Source organism: Pinus tabuliformis, chromosome 7 (assembly GCF_031772625.1).
Source record: "Pinus tabuliformis cultivar Carrire ecotype Pingquan chromosome 7, CPIR1, whole genome shotgun sequence".
Classification (NCBI taxonomy): domain Eukaryota; kingdom Viridiplantae; phylum Streptophyta; class Pinopsida; order Pinales; family Pinaceae; genus Pinus; species Pinus tabuliformis.
In genome coordinates, this window is record NC_142293.1 from 808,575,264 (window position 1) to 808,592,177 (window position 16,914).

Below are 16,914 nucleotides of genomic sequence, written 5' to 3' on the forward strand. Positions count from 1 at the left end.
CACCTCCTATTCACCTGCTATTTGTTTAAGAATCAGTTTCTTTTACAAATCAAAAGTAGCAAGCTACAGATTCAAAAAACAAGAAATTTGATCACTCTTGTCAACGTATAAGTGGTTTCTGTAGCATCTTTTTCACTAACTTGATGACAAGTAGCACCTTTGGCTTTTCTTCAATTTTAATAGCACAACTAGAGATTAGTCTATTTTCTATTTATTCAGTTGTAAGCTGTTCTCCGACAATTTCCTGTTAATGTTTTGCTTTTATTTTGGTTTTTGCTTTCTGTATTTGTCAACGTTCTCAATTACATTTTGCTTTTGTGGCTATTTTGATAGACGTGGCCATGTCATGCTCTTGTCATGTTTCTCCAAATAGATTGACTTGAGAAAAAATAATCAGCTTAGTTAGGTCGATCAGATTTTTTTATTTATGTTCCTTTTTCTCTCATTAATTGTATGCCGCTTGAAAGCAATTGATTTATACGATTTTTTGGTGGCTGCATGGTATAGCTGCCCCAGCTTACATTTCTGTGATTTTTGGTACATAGTGGCGGATGAAGGATAAAAAGTCTGCGAGCCAGTCCTTGGATGCTGACCTTGATGAATACTGGAGCCAAAAAGAAGACGATTCTGATCAAGTTAAATCTGGTAGGATTCATTTTTCTGGTCTTTCCTTTGTGAGTTTATTTTGGAATGCTGCTCACACACACACACATGCACTGCTGACCAACATATTTTCACAACCAACATATTTTCTCTGTTGTGAGTATTAGAACCCTTGGAGGACTCACCTGATTTGGAAAAGAGAGATTCATTAGATACTGAAAGGAGCAATGTGCCCAAAAGAACAATAGAAAGTGGAAGCAGTTTAAGACCAAGCAAAACGATGAGGAACACAGATCTGAATTCTGGGGAGTAGGCAAAATAACACCGGTGCGATTTGGGTTAGTCATGCCTGTGTATGAAGTTATGAACGAGGACGCTTTATTATTGTTGCTGTGTCTTTGCTTACTCTTGTCATTTTTTCTCAGCTACTTGTTTTATTGCAGGGAAGAAAATAGTCTCATTTTGCCTTAATACGCTTATAATCTTAGCGGGGTAGAGCTCTTGAGAACTGGATTTTATTTGCAGAGAACTTCTTGGATGTATTATTGCTCTTAGAAAACACTCTGCATAGAATCTTTTTCTGGTTGAAATACCCCCGTTATTGGAGTCTGGTCTTTGTGATCGGAAGGAATGCAGGATTCTATGCACAGTATTAATTTTTGTAGGAGATATGAACAGATCATGTACAGTGTGGGCTGAATGGCTGTATATCTGAAGCCCAAGGCATCGAACATTTAAATTTCAAAGAGATTATGGCATTCAGTGTGTATCTTACTCTTATGACATTCAGATTGAAAGTTGGAGTAAGCAGTAAACTTTATTTACAAGAAAATGTATAATTTTGAGGGATGGAATACTGACTCGAAGTAAGATGTGTTCTCTTTTTATTTAAGATGTAAAAGTTACTTGGATATGGAAATAATTTGATAAGATCAATATTGTTGCTTATGTACTGTTTGCACTCCTGAATTAATGATTTTTTGCTTTCTTAATTGGAAGGGTATCAGCTTAGTTTTATCGTGTAGATAACCATTAATTATGCTCGTTCATCTGTACCTACTAGAGGAGTATACCTCGAGTTACAATCGTTATTTGGTTTACAATTTCTATTTTGTCTGCATTTAATGCTCTCAGGACATGGCTTCATATATTTTCATTTTCCACAACCTTTTTGGTATTTTGGCCATGTTTACGTCATATGAACAATAATATATTGATTATTCCCACAGAAACATGATCCCATTACGGAATAGTAGCAGAGAAAAATGGGATATTGCAGCAACTCAGTAGTTATAATGGAGAAAACTCTTGGTATCTTTTTTGGTGGCAGAAATTTACGTTCTCTTCACGGACAATGGTAAATCATTGTATGTAGGTGGATGAGTAATTATATTAAACGACAACTATATGTAGGAGGATGTTCTTAGAGGACGTTATATTTTAGTTAGAACTAAAGGGAATATCATTATGTAGCTGAAATATCAGGGACGTTTTCTTGATACATGGTTTTCTTGCTTCTTGAACTGCCTTTCAAAGGACTTGTTAAAAGCTGGCCTTCTATAGAGCAGGGACATACATTCCGAAAACATTTTAATTTGGAAATATAGATTAGTGTCTCAAGGACTTGATATGATGAATAAATTAAGAAGACAGTTCACTGCAACGCTTGTTATGGTCATTCATTATCTCCGGTGGAGATTTTGGGCTATGGAGATTATTGTGAATTATTGTTAGCTTCAGATGTGACATGTTTTGCTAGTAGAGGTGACTGATCTTTTTCTGAAGCAGTGCTTTAGACGAAAACATGAGATATAAAGTTGTGTAATTCGTAATAGACAATTCTATTTTCGATATTTATTGTCTACGAATATGTTTGCAACAGCACAATGGTTATTGTTTTAGCATATCGAGACAGTAGTGACGAAGATTACCGTTTGCTTAAAAAACAACGCAAAAAATGATAACTGAACCTGCTTTTTATCGCTGCTTCTGCTCTCCAGTTATAGTGTAAAACACAATCCTAAACTGTTTTACGAACAACCACAAGCATTATTTAGAGTTTTCGCAACAAAATTGGTTTTCGAATTTCTTAAATAAGTACAGTTAAATGACCGGGATAAATGGCTTGAAGGGATACTGATTGAAATTTTACGTCGTGGGTTTGTGAGATTTTCCTTACCTTGAAATTATAACTTCTGCACAAATGGAGATTTTTTGCGCGTACAGTGGTAGATGAGAATAGAGACGTCGATGTAAATATGTGAGCATATATTATTGGTGTTTAAGTGGAGGTGGCATGGGCAATGACACTAGCATCACATGTTTGTTGTACTGTTTGCAGAGTGATCCACACCCTAATTAAAAAAAAATTAAATGAAAAAAATGATAGTGTATTAAATAAAATAATTTAAAATTAATAATGTGTTTTATGCAAAATTATGTAGAAAATTAGGAATAAGCTTTCTGTGGTGTGATTTGGCATATATATATTTTTATTATTAATGTTATTGATTTCACGGATAGGTGTATTTATTATTTTGGAATTCAGAATTTTAATTTAAGTATCAATAATTATTAGGTGGATGGTAAAGATTTAACTTCCATATAATATTTTAGAATATTCATAGTAGTATACAAAAATCAATGGTTAAGATTCATCTCCAAAGTAGTTATGCTTTTGTTAATTTTTTAATTAAAAAAATGTCATATGAACAAGTGTCATGTGAAGTGAGTTATAGTTTTTTGGGCATGTGGTATTGATAAGCCATGGTATTGTAAGAAAGCCTATTTATAGATTAAGATTCTCCATGGTAAAGTGGGAGTAAATCTTCATGGTTAAAAATCTTGTTCCATGTTTCTTGAAATGTATATATGTTTATAACTTATATAATAATTATTTTTATAATTAATAATAATTTAAAACAAAGTTATAATTGAATTAGTTTTTATGATTTTTTTAAATTTTAGTAACTTTAGATGTATCATGAAGCAAGCATTTTGATGCTTTTTATGGATTGATGCCTATGGACATTTACCGGTTATTTAATTTATGTGAGTGTTAGTCTTGACATGTTAGTGGTTTTGTGGTTTCCTTGCATGAACTTCATAGTGTCACAAGAAATTTGAGTACCTATTAATGTCATCCACTACCAAGGACGAGTCATTTGATCCGTCAAAAGATGTTATGCTTCACACTGTTTCCATGTTGATTGTGGACACAATTGTTTTGTCAAAGCTCCCTTGTGAGTTTGTATTGAAGGTGTTTCATGAGGTAATGCTCTACCTTGGTAATGAAATCCTTGTGGATATTTTTATTGATTAATATATTAGAGTTAATGATAGATTAAAAAAACCTCAGTATTTAAGGTGTTACATGAGGTAATGCTCTACCTTGGTAGTGAAATCCTTGTGGATGTTTTTATTGATAAGTACATTTGAGTTAATGATAGATTAAAAAAACCTCACACTTCTTGGGTATTTTCTTAATCGAAATCTTCTTGATATGTGCATTAAAGAAGTTTAGGAATTACATGGGTGGCATTATCTGAGAGTGTGAAGCCTAAAAATGAGCATTTTCCTAATTTATTTCAAGAAGAGTTACATTGTATAGTTATTTGGCTTATGGTCCCTAGGTTTATTGAAATATCTTAGTTGTGTTATTGTCATGGGTTTTGATAATTTCTCAACTAAATAATTTTCCCATAGAAAGTTGTTGCTCATCAAGTCCAATAAATGTAAGCACAATGGTTATGCCAATGACCTCTTCAAAATGCACTCACTTCTTGGATATTTTTCTCTATAGGAATCCTCTTGATATGCGGGTTAGGGAAATTTAGGAACTACATGGGTGGCATTGTTTGAGCAATTGAAACCTAAAAAATCACTTCGTATTTTATTTTCAAGAAGTGTCACATTATATTATTATTGTTTCTTGTGGACCTTGATGGAATCATGATCATCGTTAGACCAAAAAGCACAGGTATTAGTCTCTACTACAATCACCAGAGTTAGGGTCCACGAGAGGTGGTTAGTCCATGTCGCGAAACACATAGGTATCATTGAACCCAATGTTCAACAACCTCCCCCCTAGTGTGAGGTGTTAGGTTCCCGTATTGTCTATTTTTTGACCGAATATTTTGCCATTATATTACCCTCTTCAACCTTTAGTTGAAAGCTTTTGCTAGTGTTTTGGCTTAATCACTCCAAAAGGTATAGAGTAACTCTCCTCATTGCTATATGTTTAATTATTCAACACGTAATCATGCTATCTTTATAATTGTTCCCTGAAGTTGATTAAGTGTTGACCAATTGTTGAAACTGCCTAACTGGCAGGATCACATTTTGCAGTTGCTGAAACAGCGCAAACCGTGAAGCTGAAACAGCAAGAACAACATGAACCTCGACGCCGAAACAACACGAACAGCGCGCGCACTTTGAGGAACAGTGGAGATTTGCGTAACAAATCTGCGTCGGCAAAGGAGTCTGACCGATTACTATATTGGTCGTAATGATCATAATCCACATGACCGTAACAATATTTTGTTATCGAGAACTGACTTTCCTATTTTTGGTACAAAAGGATTGAATCAGAACGTATGAAAATCTTTTGTAATAGATGTCTCCTCTATAAAGAGGAGACATCTACATTAGAGGGATAAACAGAAAAGAAGGGAACAAGCTGTAACACAGAAGCTGTAGTGAAGGGATGAGACTAAATCTCTTTTTGTAATATGGTTTATTGGCAGATGAATACAATTCTGTTCTGAGTATTTTATCTTAGTTTCTATGTTCTGGGGAATCTTGTGAGAAGGACAGGGCCCACCTTCATCACAAGATTTACCTATCTTCTTTCTGTTGTGTGGTGTGTGTGTGATTTCTGTTTATATCATGAGTACTGCTTCTAATGATATTTGCTTTTGTTGAACTCTGTTTTCCTTTTTAACTGATTGATGCTGTATATGAGTGCTTCACCGGTGATTAGGATTTACAGAGTGTATTGGTAAACTGGACAACAGAGGCAGGTGTTGAAAGTCCTTACTTTGAGGATAGGGTCCTGATCCTTTGTTGCAGGACAACCATCACTTCCTTTTGCAGATTTGTTTCCTTTAAGTTATTTGTTCTTAGTTCATTCCTGCAATAGGCTATAACTGCTATAACACAGAGTAGGGATTTAATAGATAGTAGACTGTTTATACTACAACTTTTAATACCATTAAGATTGAGTACATACAGTGCGTAGTCACCTTTGGAATAATCAGAGTTTCCCGGGTTGATAATTTATGTGGCACTCGAATGTTTTTAAACAATTAAAGTGACCAACATTTTGGCGCCGTTCCCAGGGAAGGCGACTGAAGATTTTAAGGGTATTAACAATTTTCATTTAGAAATGCAGGATGCATGAGAGGACGCAAGAAGGTTAACCATTCAGGTGGCAAAGGCAAAGGAGGAGGAAGAATTTTTTTATTGATGATATTATCTCAAAAGCTGAGACATCCCAGAGGTTAAGCTCTCGAAGGCCATAGACCCAACACTCTTCCCAGACAGACTATCAGATAGAGGAAGTAGTGGAACCAAAGAGGGTTATAGAACCATCAGAATATACTGAGGAACCGGTGGAAGAAGACGAACGACCAGTAGAAGAACCAATAGAGGAAATTAAGGTGGAGGAACGAGTGCAGGACATTGAAATTCCAACAGAAAACTCCGAAGGCCGGGCAAGCGCATCAGGAAAACAACCAATGGAGGATAACAATGAAGGACTTTTCGGTGGAGGTCGCAGAATAGAAAGAAGGGGAGAAAATTCTCTCTCCACCCTGGAATTCCCTATTGGAGATCTCCCCAGAGGAGCAACTCCTATGAAGAATATCCCACTTTCAGCATTTCCATGGGTTATCCACAGAAGATCCTGATGAATTTCTTTTTGAATTTGATATATTGTGTAGAAGCTATGACTATATTAATGCTGCTCAAAAATTGAAGTTGTTTCCAACTACATTAAAAGGGAACGCATTAAGATGGTTCATGAGCCTTGGAGCTCATGTGATTACAACATGGGACCAGATGAAGGATAAATTTTTGGCTAAATACCAAGATTATTGTCGAACAAGAGAAAGGAAGGAGGAATTATTCAAAATGACTAAGAAGGAGGACGAAAGTCTGGAGGACTTCGTGGAAAGGCTACAGTATAACTTACAACGATCTGATCATCCTGATATGAGTAAGGATATTCTCAAGTCAATATTGCTAAAAGGGGTACGAGATGATTGTTTAGATATGTTGAATATGCTTGGAAAATGAGACATATCTAAGGAATCCTATGATGAGATTATCAATCTCTGTAAAAGATGTTCGAGAGGAGCAGCGAGCAGACCAAAAAGCAAAGATAGTACATACTCAAGAGTCCAAAAATCAGCAAGTGGAGGAGCAACACGAGTCGAAATAGGTAACTTACTTGAAGAATTTAAAACTGAAATGTTAAGCTCTTTTGCTTCACAAATTGATACCTTGCAGGTTAAAAAGAAGCAGGCAGAAGCAGAAGCCGCTCTGGCTATTTTCTGCTCTAAATGCAGGGAAAAACACCCACTAAGGGAATGCCCCCTGGACAAGGTAGCAATCTGCACTATCTGTGAAAAGGACCATGAGACTCAACAATGCCCTTCTTTGCCAGGAATAAAAGCAACACTGCAGCCAACTGAAGAAGAAGTTGAAGCAGTGTACCTCTTCACACAGAGAAGGCAATGGCAACCACGAGGACAAGGTACGAATTCTAACATGTCGTTTAATCGTTGGAATAATCATCCTCCTTTTCAAACAAATTATCCACCCTTCAATCAAATGCACTACCCACACTTTAATCAAATGAATTTCCCACCCATGCAGCAACCGAACCCTCCTTTTGTTGATCCTACGATGTGGAATCCCTGGGCTCTACAACAAACCTATTTTAATCAATGGAACCCAAATTGGACAGCTCCATAGATCCCATTTCCAAACCAATTACCTCAGTATCATCAATCTCTCTCCTTACCATCAAATGCTCCACCAAATAATCAGACAATGAGACCCCAGCTGCCTATACAACCTAACTCCAACCCGAATAATAGTAAAGCTCTGCAGGTAATTGATGTTCAAAACCAACTGGTTTCCCCTATGCAATGTAATGACATTCATTTACGCTCTCGAAGAATAGTTGAACCCATTATTGATGACATTACTTCCGATTCTGATAAAGAAGAAATCAGAAAAGAAAAGTCATCTAATGCTGAAATAGTTGGATCATCCTCTAATAACAATGCTGAAACAGTTGGATCATCCTCTAATAACAATGCTGAAACAGTTGAAACATCCTCTAAAAAGATTGCTGAAGCAGCAAAGCCACCATTCCCTGAACGTTTGGCTCTTACCAAAACACTTGAGCCACCTGCTTTTAATATGTTAGGAGAGCTGCAGAATTTATATGTTAAAATTCCATTCTTACAAGCACTGAGAGATGTACCGATTTATTCTAGAACTGTTAGAGATATTTGTGTTAAGAAGCCTGGAAGAAAAGCTAAGGACCCCCTCACAGTTCATGTGATGGGTGATCTAGCTGCTCTAATGTCAGAAAAAAAACCTCCTGTGAAATATGGTGACCCTGGTCATCCTACGGTCACAGTACAGGTGGGAAAAACTTTTGTTTCTAGAGTTCTAGTAGATCTGGGTGCTGCAATAAACATCATGACACTTGAAACTGCACAGTTATTACAGTTAAAGGATGTAATTAGGGAAACCCCAACCATTCTAGAGCTAGCTGACTGCTCCACAATCAAACCTGAAGGAGTCATTGAAGACCTGATAATTTCAGTCGAATCTTGGAACTACCCAGCTGATTTTGTGGTGTTACAGACCAAAACAAAGTTGGGGGGTCATCCATTGATTTTAGGGAGACCTTGGTTGGCTACAACAGATGCCTTTATCAGCTGTAGGTCAGGTTCAATGACAATTTCTAATGGATGTGAAACCAAACAACTTACTCTGTACCCTCATGCTACACCTATGATTAATAATGATAACTCTGTGTGGTTAGATTATGAGGACGATGAGACTCAACCCATCTTTACTGTCGGACAAGCCCTAACTTTTAAGGATTCAACCGAAGATGAATTAAGTAGTAGTTTTATTTCTGAACCTTCTTCTGTTAACTCTGAAATACATGATCACTTGACTACAATCTTGGAATCTGAATCACAACAAAATCTTAGAATTGAAGACTTATCTCAGACATCATCTGACACCTCCTCCAAAAGTATAATAGTCGAAATCGAGCCTGGCAAAACATTAAATATAAACCCTAACCTAACAGATGCTGAAACACAACAGTTAATGAAGTTACTCCACGAGAATAAACAAGCATTCACATGGGATTACACAGATATGAAGGGAATTTCTTCTGAATTATGTACTCATCGTATTTATATTAAAGAAGGATCCCGCCCAGTCTGTCAACCCCAACGACGAATGAATCCCAATTTAAGAGAAATTGTGAAGGAAGAACTTCAAAAACTGTTGAATGCAGGATTTATATATCCTATATCTGATAGTGAATGGGTTTCACCATTAGTAATGGTACCTAAGAAAAATGGGAAATGGAGAGTGTGTGTGGATTACAGAGCTCTAAATAAGGCTACTCAGAAATATCATTTTCCCTTACCATTTATTGATCAGGTACTAGATAATTTGGCAGGTAAGAGATTCTTTTCCTTTTTGGATGGATTTAGTGGATATAATCAGATCAAGATTGCACCCCAATATTAGGACAAGACCACTTTTACCAGTCCATGGGGAACTTTTGCCTATAGAGTTCTTCCATTTGGACTATGTAATGCCCCAACAACATTTCAAAGAGCGGTGATAGGAATTTTTTCTGATATGCTTAATGATTCCTTAGAAATATTTATGGATGACTTTACTCCTTATGGTGTGACTTTTGAAGATGCTTTACAAAACCTTGAAAAAGTACTTAAACGATGTATAGAAGCACATCTTGCCTTAAGTACTGAAAAATGCCATATGATGATGAATCAAGGTATTGTTTTGGGACACTTCATCTCATTCCTAGGAATTCAAGTTGATCCAACTAAAGTACAAGTAATTCAGACTCTGCCTATCCCTAAAACACAAACTGATGTAAGAAATTTTTTAGGACATGCTGGATATTATAGAAGATTTATCAAGGATTTTTCTAAAATAGCTTCTCCTTTGTTTGTGTTACTTATGAAAAATGTTGAATTTAAGTGGACTGATGGTTATCAAAAAGCATTTAATGAACTTAAACATCAATTGTCTACAACTCCCATTTTAAGAGGAGCTCACTGGGCACTCCCCTTTTATATATCCTCTGATGCTTCAGATACTGCAATTGGAGCTGTCTTGGGTCAAGAAGAAAACAATCTTCCCTATGCTATCTATTTTATTAGTAAAAATATGACCCCTGCTGAACTTAATTATACAGTCACCGAGAAAGAATTCTTAGCAGTTATTTATGCTATTAATAAGTTTCAAAATTATATCGCTGGTTACACTACTTTTGTGCATACTGATCACTCAACCATTAAATATTTAATAAACAAATCAGTTACAAATGCTCGAGTTACCAGATGGTTATTATTATTACAAGAATTTGATATCACAATTGTAGATCGACCAGGTAAAGAAAATGTAGTTGCTGATTTTCTTTCTCGGTTAAAAACTGATGAAAATATTCTAGTGGATGATTCTTTTCCTAATGAATATTTATTTGCAGTATCTGCTCACTCACCTTGGTATGCAGACATTTCCAATTACTTAGTTGCAGGGAAACTACCATCACACCTATCGCATAGAGAGAAAAGAAAGATCATTCAGCAAAGTGCTAGGTACAATTGGATAAGTGGGTGTCTCTTTCACACAGGACTCGATCAGGAAATTCGAAGATGCATCAGAGAAGATGAAGTTTATGATATATTGAAGGCTTGCCACGATGGCCCTTGTGGAGGGCATTTTGCGGACAAAAGAACAGCACACAAAGTTCTTAGAATGGGTTACTATTGGCCCTCACTTTTCAAGGACGCAAAGAAATATGTTAGGGCCTGCGGTAACTGTCAGAGAATGGGCCAGCCTAATCACAGGGATGAAATGCCACTTAACCCCCAGGTAATACTTGAACCGTTTGAAAGATGGGCACTATATTTTATAGGTCCCATCAATCCTCCATCCAATCAAAGAGTTTATATACTGGTTTGCACAGATTATATGACTAAGTGGGTAGAAGCTAGGGCACTCATCAAAGCTAATGAAGAATCAGTGTTAACTTTTCTATTTGAAGAAATATTTGTTAGGTTTGGTTTGCCTAGAGAGCTAGTTACAGATGGAGGACCTCCTTTTAATTCTCATGGCTTCAAAGATACACTCCAAAAATATCACATTAAGCATAAAATGACTACACCTTATCACCCCCAGGCAAATGGACAAGTGGAAAGTACAAATAAAGTCATAGAAGCCATTTTAATAAAGAGAGTCAAGGAGAATAGAAGGCACTGGTTTCAAAGGTTGCTTGAAGCATTATGGGCTTACAGAACTACTTGGAGGAACACTACGGGTTTTTCACCTTATGAATTAGTTTATGGTAAAAGTGCTGTTTTTCTTGTGGAATTTGAAATCAAAACCTTAAGGACTGCTTTAGCTGTTAACCTTGACTTGACTGATGCACATACAACTAGGTTGCAGCAGCTTCAGGAATTGGATGAAAAGAGTTTGGATGCCATCCATCAAACAACCATGATACAACAACAAAGAACCAGGTGGCATGACAAAACTATTAAGCACAAGCAGTGCCAAGAAGGTAATTGGGCCTTACTGTATGACTCCCGTTTTGAAAATTTTCAGTGTAAATTAAGAACAAGGTGGCTAGGACCTTATGAAGTAGACACTGTTTTTCCAAATGGAACAGTTAGACTCCTAACGATTGATGATTCTAGAACACCATTATTAGTAAATGGGTATCGACTTCGTTTGTATAAACAACCCATTTCTAAAGAGGATTTCAAAGCTACTTGCATGACAGACATACACTATGCCTTTTTGGGGGAATCGGCTATCCCTCAATGCACTTAATTTCCTGTTTATGTATTTATTTTTAGATTAGATTTCTTAACTAATAATCTCTGTCAAGGGTTTCCATGTTACAATTAATTATTTTGCAGATCTTAGCTTTGGATGGTGGCTGAAAAGAAAAATTCCAATATAGGAAGAATTAATCTGCAGATTGGAAAGCATTGCTATGTCATTCCAGATCATAATTCATTCCCTCTACCACTTCCTGTTGCCGATACACCATTTCCCGTTGCCGAAACACCATTCCCCGTTGTTGAAACACCATTTTCCGTTGCTCAAACACCACTTTCCAGTGTCGAAACACCAAATCCCACTGCTTAAACACCAATCTTTTCCATTTTCCTAAAATGTCCCCATTTTTACTCCCGAGAATGAACTATTACTTCAATAGAAACATATCATTCTTTATTCAAAGGAATCAACTATTTATCCTGTTAATAATATCCCTTCACTACTGCCTCTCGTGAATAATAAAAACCTCGTGTATAAAAACCCTCACACCTTACAAACTCTTTCTATAATGATCATTGACCTATTAAGGACGAGATAACACTTTTCGGTGCAACAACCAAAGGTAATTGTAAAGGTATGCATGTTAAGTGTGAATATTAAATTGTAGTTAATGAGGAGATAGTTGACATGACCGCTAAAAGCGTCGTACTGCCAACCATATCATTCAGCCGCAGTTGGGGGGGGGATTACCGAAATATTGTAATCATTACATAACACGCCGATCACCGCCATCCCTATTCCTCGCAGTTGTGTCTAATCCACCTCGTTTATACCTTATCACGTCATAATTTCATTTTGCAACGTTCTGCTCTGTTTCGACCTCGGCAACTCGGCTCTGCACTTTGTATTCTGCCTAAAACAGTAACTATGGGAGGAGATGCTGTTAGACATGAACTGGGCTCGACGGCATTACTGGAACTTTACCCAGACGCATACCAAATCTTCCTACAAGCAGGATGGGTGGACTATTTCAGAAGACTTCCGGATTTTGATTTGCAGCAGGTTCTGGAATTTGCATGCAATTTGAGGGAGGGGTACTCTACTGTCCAAGGGGTGAGAATCCCAGTAACAGAAGAAGACATAGCGCAAGTTTCGGGGCTTCCAACCAACGGTATTCGCTGGTTCAGCAGGAAGCATCTTATCCTCAATGCACAACAAGATTTCCTGTTACCTGGGGAGCAGGTGGAAGCCAAAGGCAGGGGTGTTGCGCTTCAATCACTACCACCACCTTGGCCAAAGGTTGCAGAATTCATCAAGCATTACTTCACTTGCGAGGGCCGTTATCAGGTAGTCTACCAACACGACTTTGTTTTATTAAATCATTTGCGGCATGGTCGTCTAGTAAATATGCCCTATTATCTCCTTGGATGTCTAAAAAATATGGCACACTATACTGTGAACGCAAGGCACCAACTCCTCTGCCTCACGCACCATCGTTTGGTCCAACTCCTGATAAATAGAGGCTTCGCCCTGCACAATCCACCTCCCCTCAATAACCCTCCCCAGCAAGCTGAGGAAAATCCTCAGCAAAATGAAGAAAATTCCCAGCAAGATGCTGAAACTCAGCAACCAGCAGCAGGAACACCCCAATTGAGCACTGAAAATCTGCAGCAGTCCTCACCCCCTGATGAAGCCGAACCATCCACCCCCATAGTTCATATCCCTACCGATGATTCAGACGAGGATACCCTCATCACTTTCCTTAAGAGGAAAAAGCAACAGAAAGCTGCAACCCCGCTAAAAAGAAGAACCAGGGCCTCAGTTAAGGGAGCTACTATTTCTGATGATTCCCTTACCCTGAGTAAAAGTCCTCGCAAGAGGAAAACTACTGTCTCTCCTGGTTCCCTACCTCGGCAACGAACAAGGTTGTTTGCAACAACTGAGGCCGTTATCTCAAATGTCCCTCCTATAATTTTAAATCCCCGTATTCCGCATAGCCCTGAACCTTCACCTCCTTCATCCTCACATGTCGAAATACAGAGTGTTCACGATTTTGTGACATCATTTTTCTCAACAGAGGCAGCTGCTCCACAAGAACTAGCTGCCGACACATTCAAACTAGACATCCAAGACGATATAAGACATGTGGCTGTTACACAAGAAACAGCCACTGACCCAACATGTGCCACACAAGAACCACCTGTTGGGGAGCAAAAAGAAGATGACCTGCATGTGGCTGTTACACAAGAACCAGCCACTGACCCAATAGGTGCCACACAAGAACCACCTGTTGGGGAGCAAAAAGAAGACGACCTGCATGTGGCTGTTACACAAGAACCAGCCACTGACCCAATAGGAGCCACACAAGAACCACCTGTTGGGGAGCAAGAAGAATATGCCCTAGGTGAGACTGATACACAAACTGACCCAATAGGTGATACACAAGAACCACCTGTTGGGGACGCAAATGATGAAGTTAATGCTGAACAATAATTCTCTTCTCCTTTGGAATCTGCAACTATAGAAGCCCCGGTTACTCTAGCCTCCCTACAGGAAGAAAATGAGTTCTTAAAATCAGAAATTAAGGCCTATCAGAAAGAGTTAGCAATGGTTAGGGAAGCCTATAAAAAGGAACTCAATCTGTACATGTTAGCTCAGGTAGCATCTCAAGCTGAAAAGAGTGTAGAGAAAGAGCAATACAGTGAATACATGTGCAATGAATGTGGGGATATCTACACTCAAGCAGGATATAAGATAATTGCAGTCCCATTGACTGGAGCCAGCCCTGTTATATTAAAAAAGGAACAACCTACTGTTACACAAGAACCAGCAGGGTCTTCAAGAATTTCAGAAGAAGAAACAGAACCACCCCGGCCTACCCAAGTTATTGATGAGTAGAAACCAGAATCAAAATCTTTTACAACTGTGCATATACAAACTGAACCTCCCTGTGTCAGAAATGCTCATGCACAGACTTCCAGTTTTCAATAACTAAGCAACACATGGAAGGCAGAATACGAGCTCTCCCAAGGAAAGGCATTTCAACAACATAAGTCATTATGGCTTAACTATGCCTATAGAAATTGGGAAGCAATGGAACAGTCTCGTGCACAACACAAGGAAAATAAGCAATTAAAAGCCAGACTGTCCCTTATCTTCGATTTGGTCCAACGCTTACTTGCTACAAGAAAGCCTTCTTTTAATTATTCTGTATTCTTGAGAGAACGCTTAGCGTTCCTCCAATTAAAAGCAATTAAGGATGGAAGAACACACCAAGTCTCTACACCACAACAATTCATTGATACTTTTGCAAAAGCACCAAATAATGACCAGAACTTGCTGTGTGAACTCTATCTTCACAATGAGGCTATGCCTGAAGATAGAAAAATTAATTTACTTCCTATTTGTGGTGATATTCAAATAAGAGCTTTTATTTCCTTTTTGGCCAACCAGCTTACTTGGCAGAATGCTTTTATGTTTGCAAAACACAATGAGGAGAACTGTCTTCTCTGGATTCGTCCAGAACCACAGAATGCAGCCATCTTCCTTATGGAACATCAACAGAATCTACGAGAACCAGGGATGACCGATCATATTAGGAATCTGCAAGCAGCAGTCTTGGAAGACTGCCAACATTATGTCAAAACTAAAGGACCTCTGGCCATAAAAGCAAATGAATTATTCTGGGAACACTGTCCCAAAGAAAGACGGGAATATCATCCCTACAATCCCCTCAATCTTCAGGCGGCAATCTCACGGATACCTGATTATGTAAAATGCATGAGACAATGTGCTGAACGGTGGATTGGTTACCGTTTTCATTTCCCTCTCTTATGGCTTCTTGGAGAACAATACAAGGCTCAATTTACATTGACTAAAAATGAAGAGTTGACAGCATGGAAGAGACTTCAGAATGTCCAAGGGTTCAGAGACATGGTTGACAACACCTTCTACACTTATTGCATAAGCAATTTACACTGTTCAGCCTAGTATTCTGATTCCGATTCAGAGTAGACGTTGCATGCGGACATGCAACATTTTCAGTTGGGGGGGATGTTAGGTTCCCATATTGTCTATTTTTTGACCGAATATTTTGCCATTATATTATCCTCTTCAACCCTTAGTTGAAATCCTTTGCTAGTGTTTTGGCTTAATCACTCCAAAAGGTATAGAGTAACTCTCCTCATTGCTATATGTTTAATTATTCAACACGTAATCATGCTATCTTTATAATTGTTCCCTGAAGTTGATTAAGTGCTGACCAATTGTTGAAACTGCCTAACTGGCAGGATCACATTTTGCAGTTGCTGAAACAGCGCAAACCGTGAAGCTGAAACAGCAAGAACAACATGAACCTCGAAGCCGAAACAACACGAAAAGCACGCGCACTTTGAGGAATAGTTGAGATTTGCGTAACAAATCTGCATCGACAAAGGAGTCTGACCGATTACTATATTGGTCGTAATGATCATGATCCACATGACTGTAACAATATTTTGTTATCAAGAACTGACTTTCCTATTTTTGGTACAAAAGGGTTGAATCAGAATGTATGAAAATCTTTTGTAATAGATGTCTCCTCTATAAAGAGGAGACATCTACATTAAAGGGATAGACAGAAAAGAAGGGAACAAGCTATAACACAGAAACTGTAGTGAAGGGATGAGACTAAATCTCTTTTTGTAATATGGTTTATTGGCAGATGAATACAATTCTGTTTTGAGTATTTTATCTTAGTTTCTGTGTTCTGGGGAATCTTGTGAGAAGGACGGGGCCCACCTTCATCACAAGATTCACCCATCTTCTTTCTGTTGTGTGGTGTGTGTTTGATTTCTGTTTATATCACAAGTACTGCTTCTAATGATATTTACTTTTGCTGAACTCTGTTTTCCTTTTTAACTGATTGATGCTGTATATGAGTGCCTCGCCGGTGATTAGGATTTACATAGTGTATTGGTGAATTGTACAACAGAGGCAGGTGCTGAAAGTCCTTACTCTGAGGATAGGGTCTTGATCCTTTGTTGCAGGATAGCCATCACTTCCTTTTGCAGATTTGTTTCCTTTAAGTTATTTGTTCTTAGTTCATTCCTGCAATAGGCTGTAACTGCTGTAACACAGAGTAGGGATTTAATAGATAGTAGGCTGTTTATACTACAGATTTTAATACCATTAAGATTGAGTACATACAGTACGTAGTCACCTTTGGAATAATCAGAGTTTCCCGGGTTG

The 16,914-nt window shown here is 37.9% G+C and overlaps 1 protein-coding gene across 3 annotated transcripts in view; it reads left to right on the plus strand.

Annotated features, from left to right (window-relative positions):
- Window positions 1–1,551, plus strand: part of LOC149250020 (uncharacterized) — a 187,762-nt gene extending 186,211 nt beyond the window's left edge. The window contains exons 3-5 of one of the 3 annotated variants that reach the window (XM_089458896.1): window positions 546–645; window positions 771–930; window positions 1,029–1,551. In XM_089458896.1, coding sequence (XP_089315022.1) covers window positions 546–645; window positions 771–916 — 246 coding nt within the window. In that variant the 3' untranslated portion in view covers window positions 917–930; window positions 1,029–1,551. Of the gene's footprint in view, window positions 1–545; window positions 646–770; window positions 942–1,028 lie in introns of all 3 variants that reach the window. The other 2 variants (XM_089458894.1, XM_089458895.1) reach the window with 2 other exon arrangements.
- The last annotated feature ends 15,363 nt before the right edge of the window (window positions 1,552–16,914 follow it).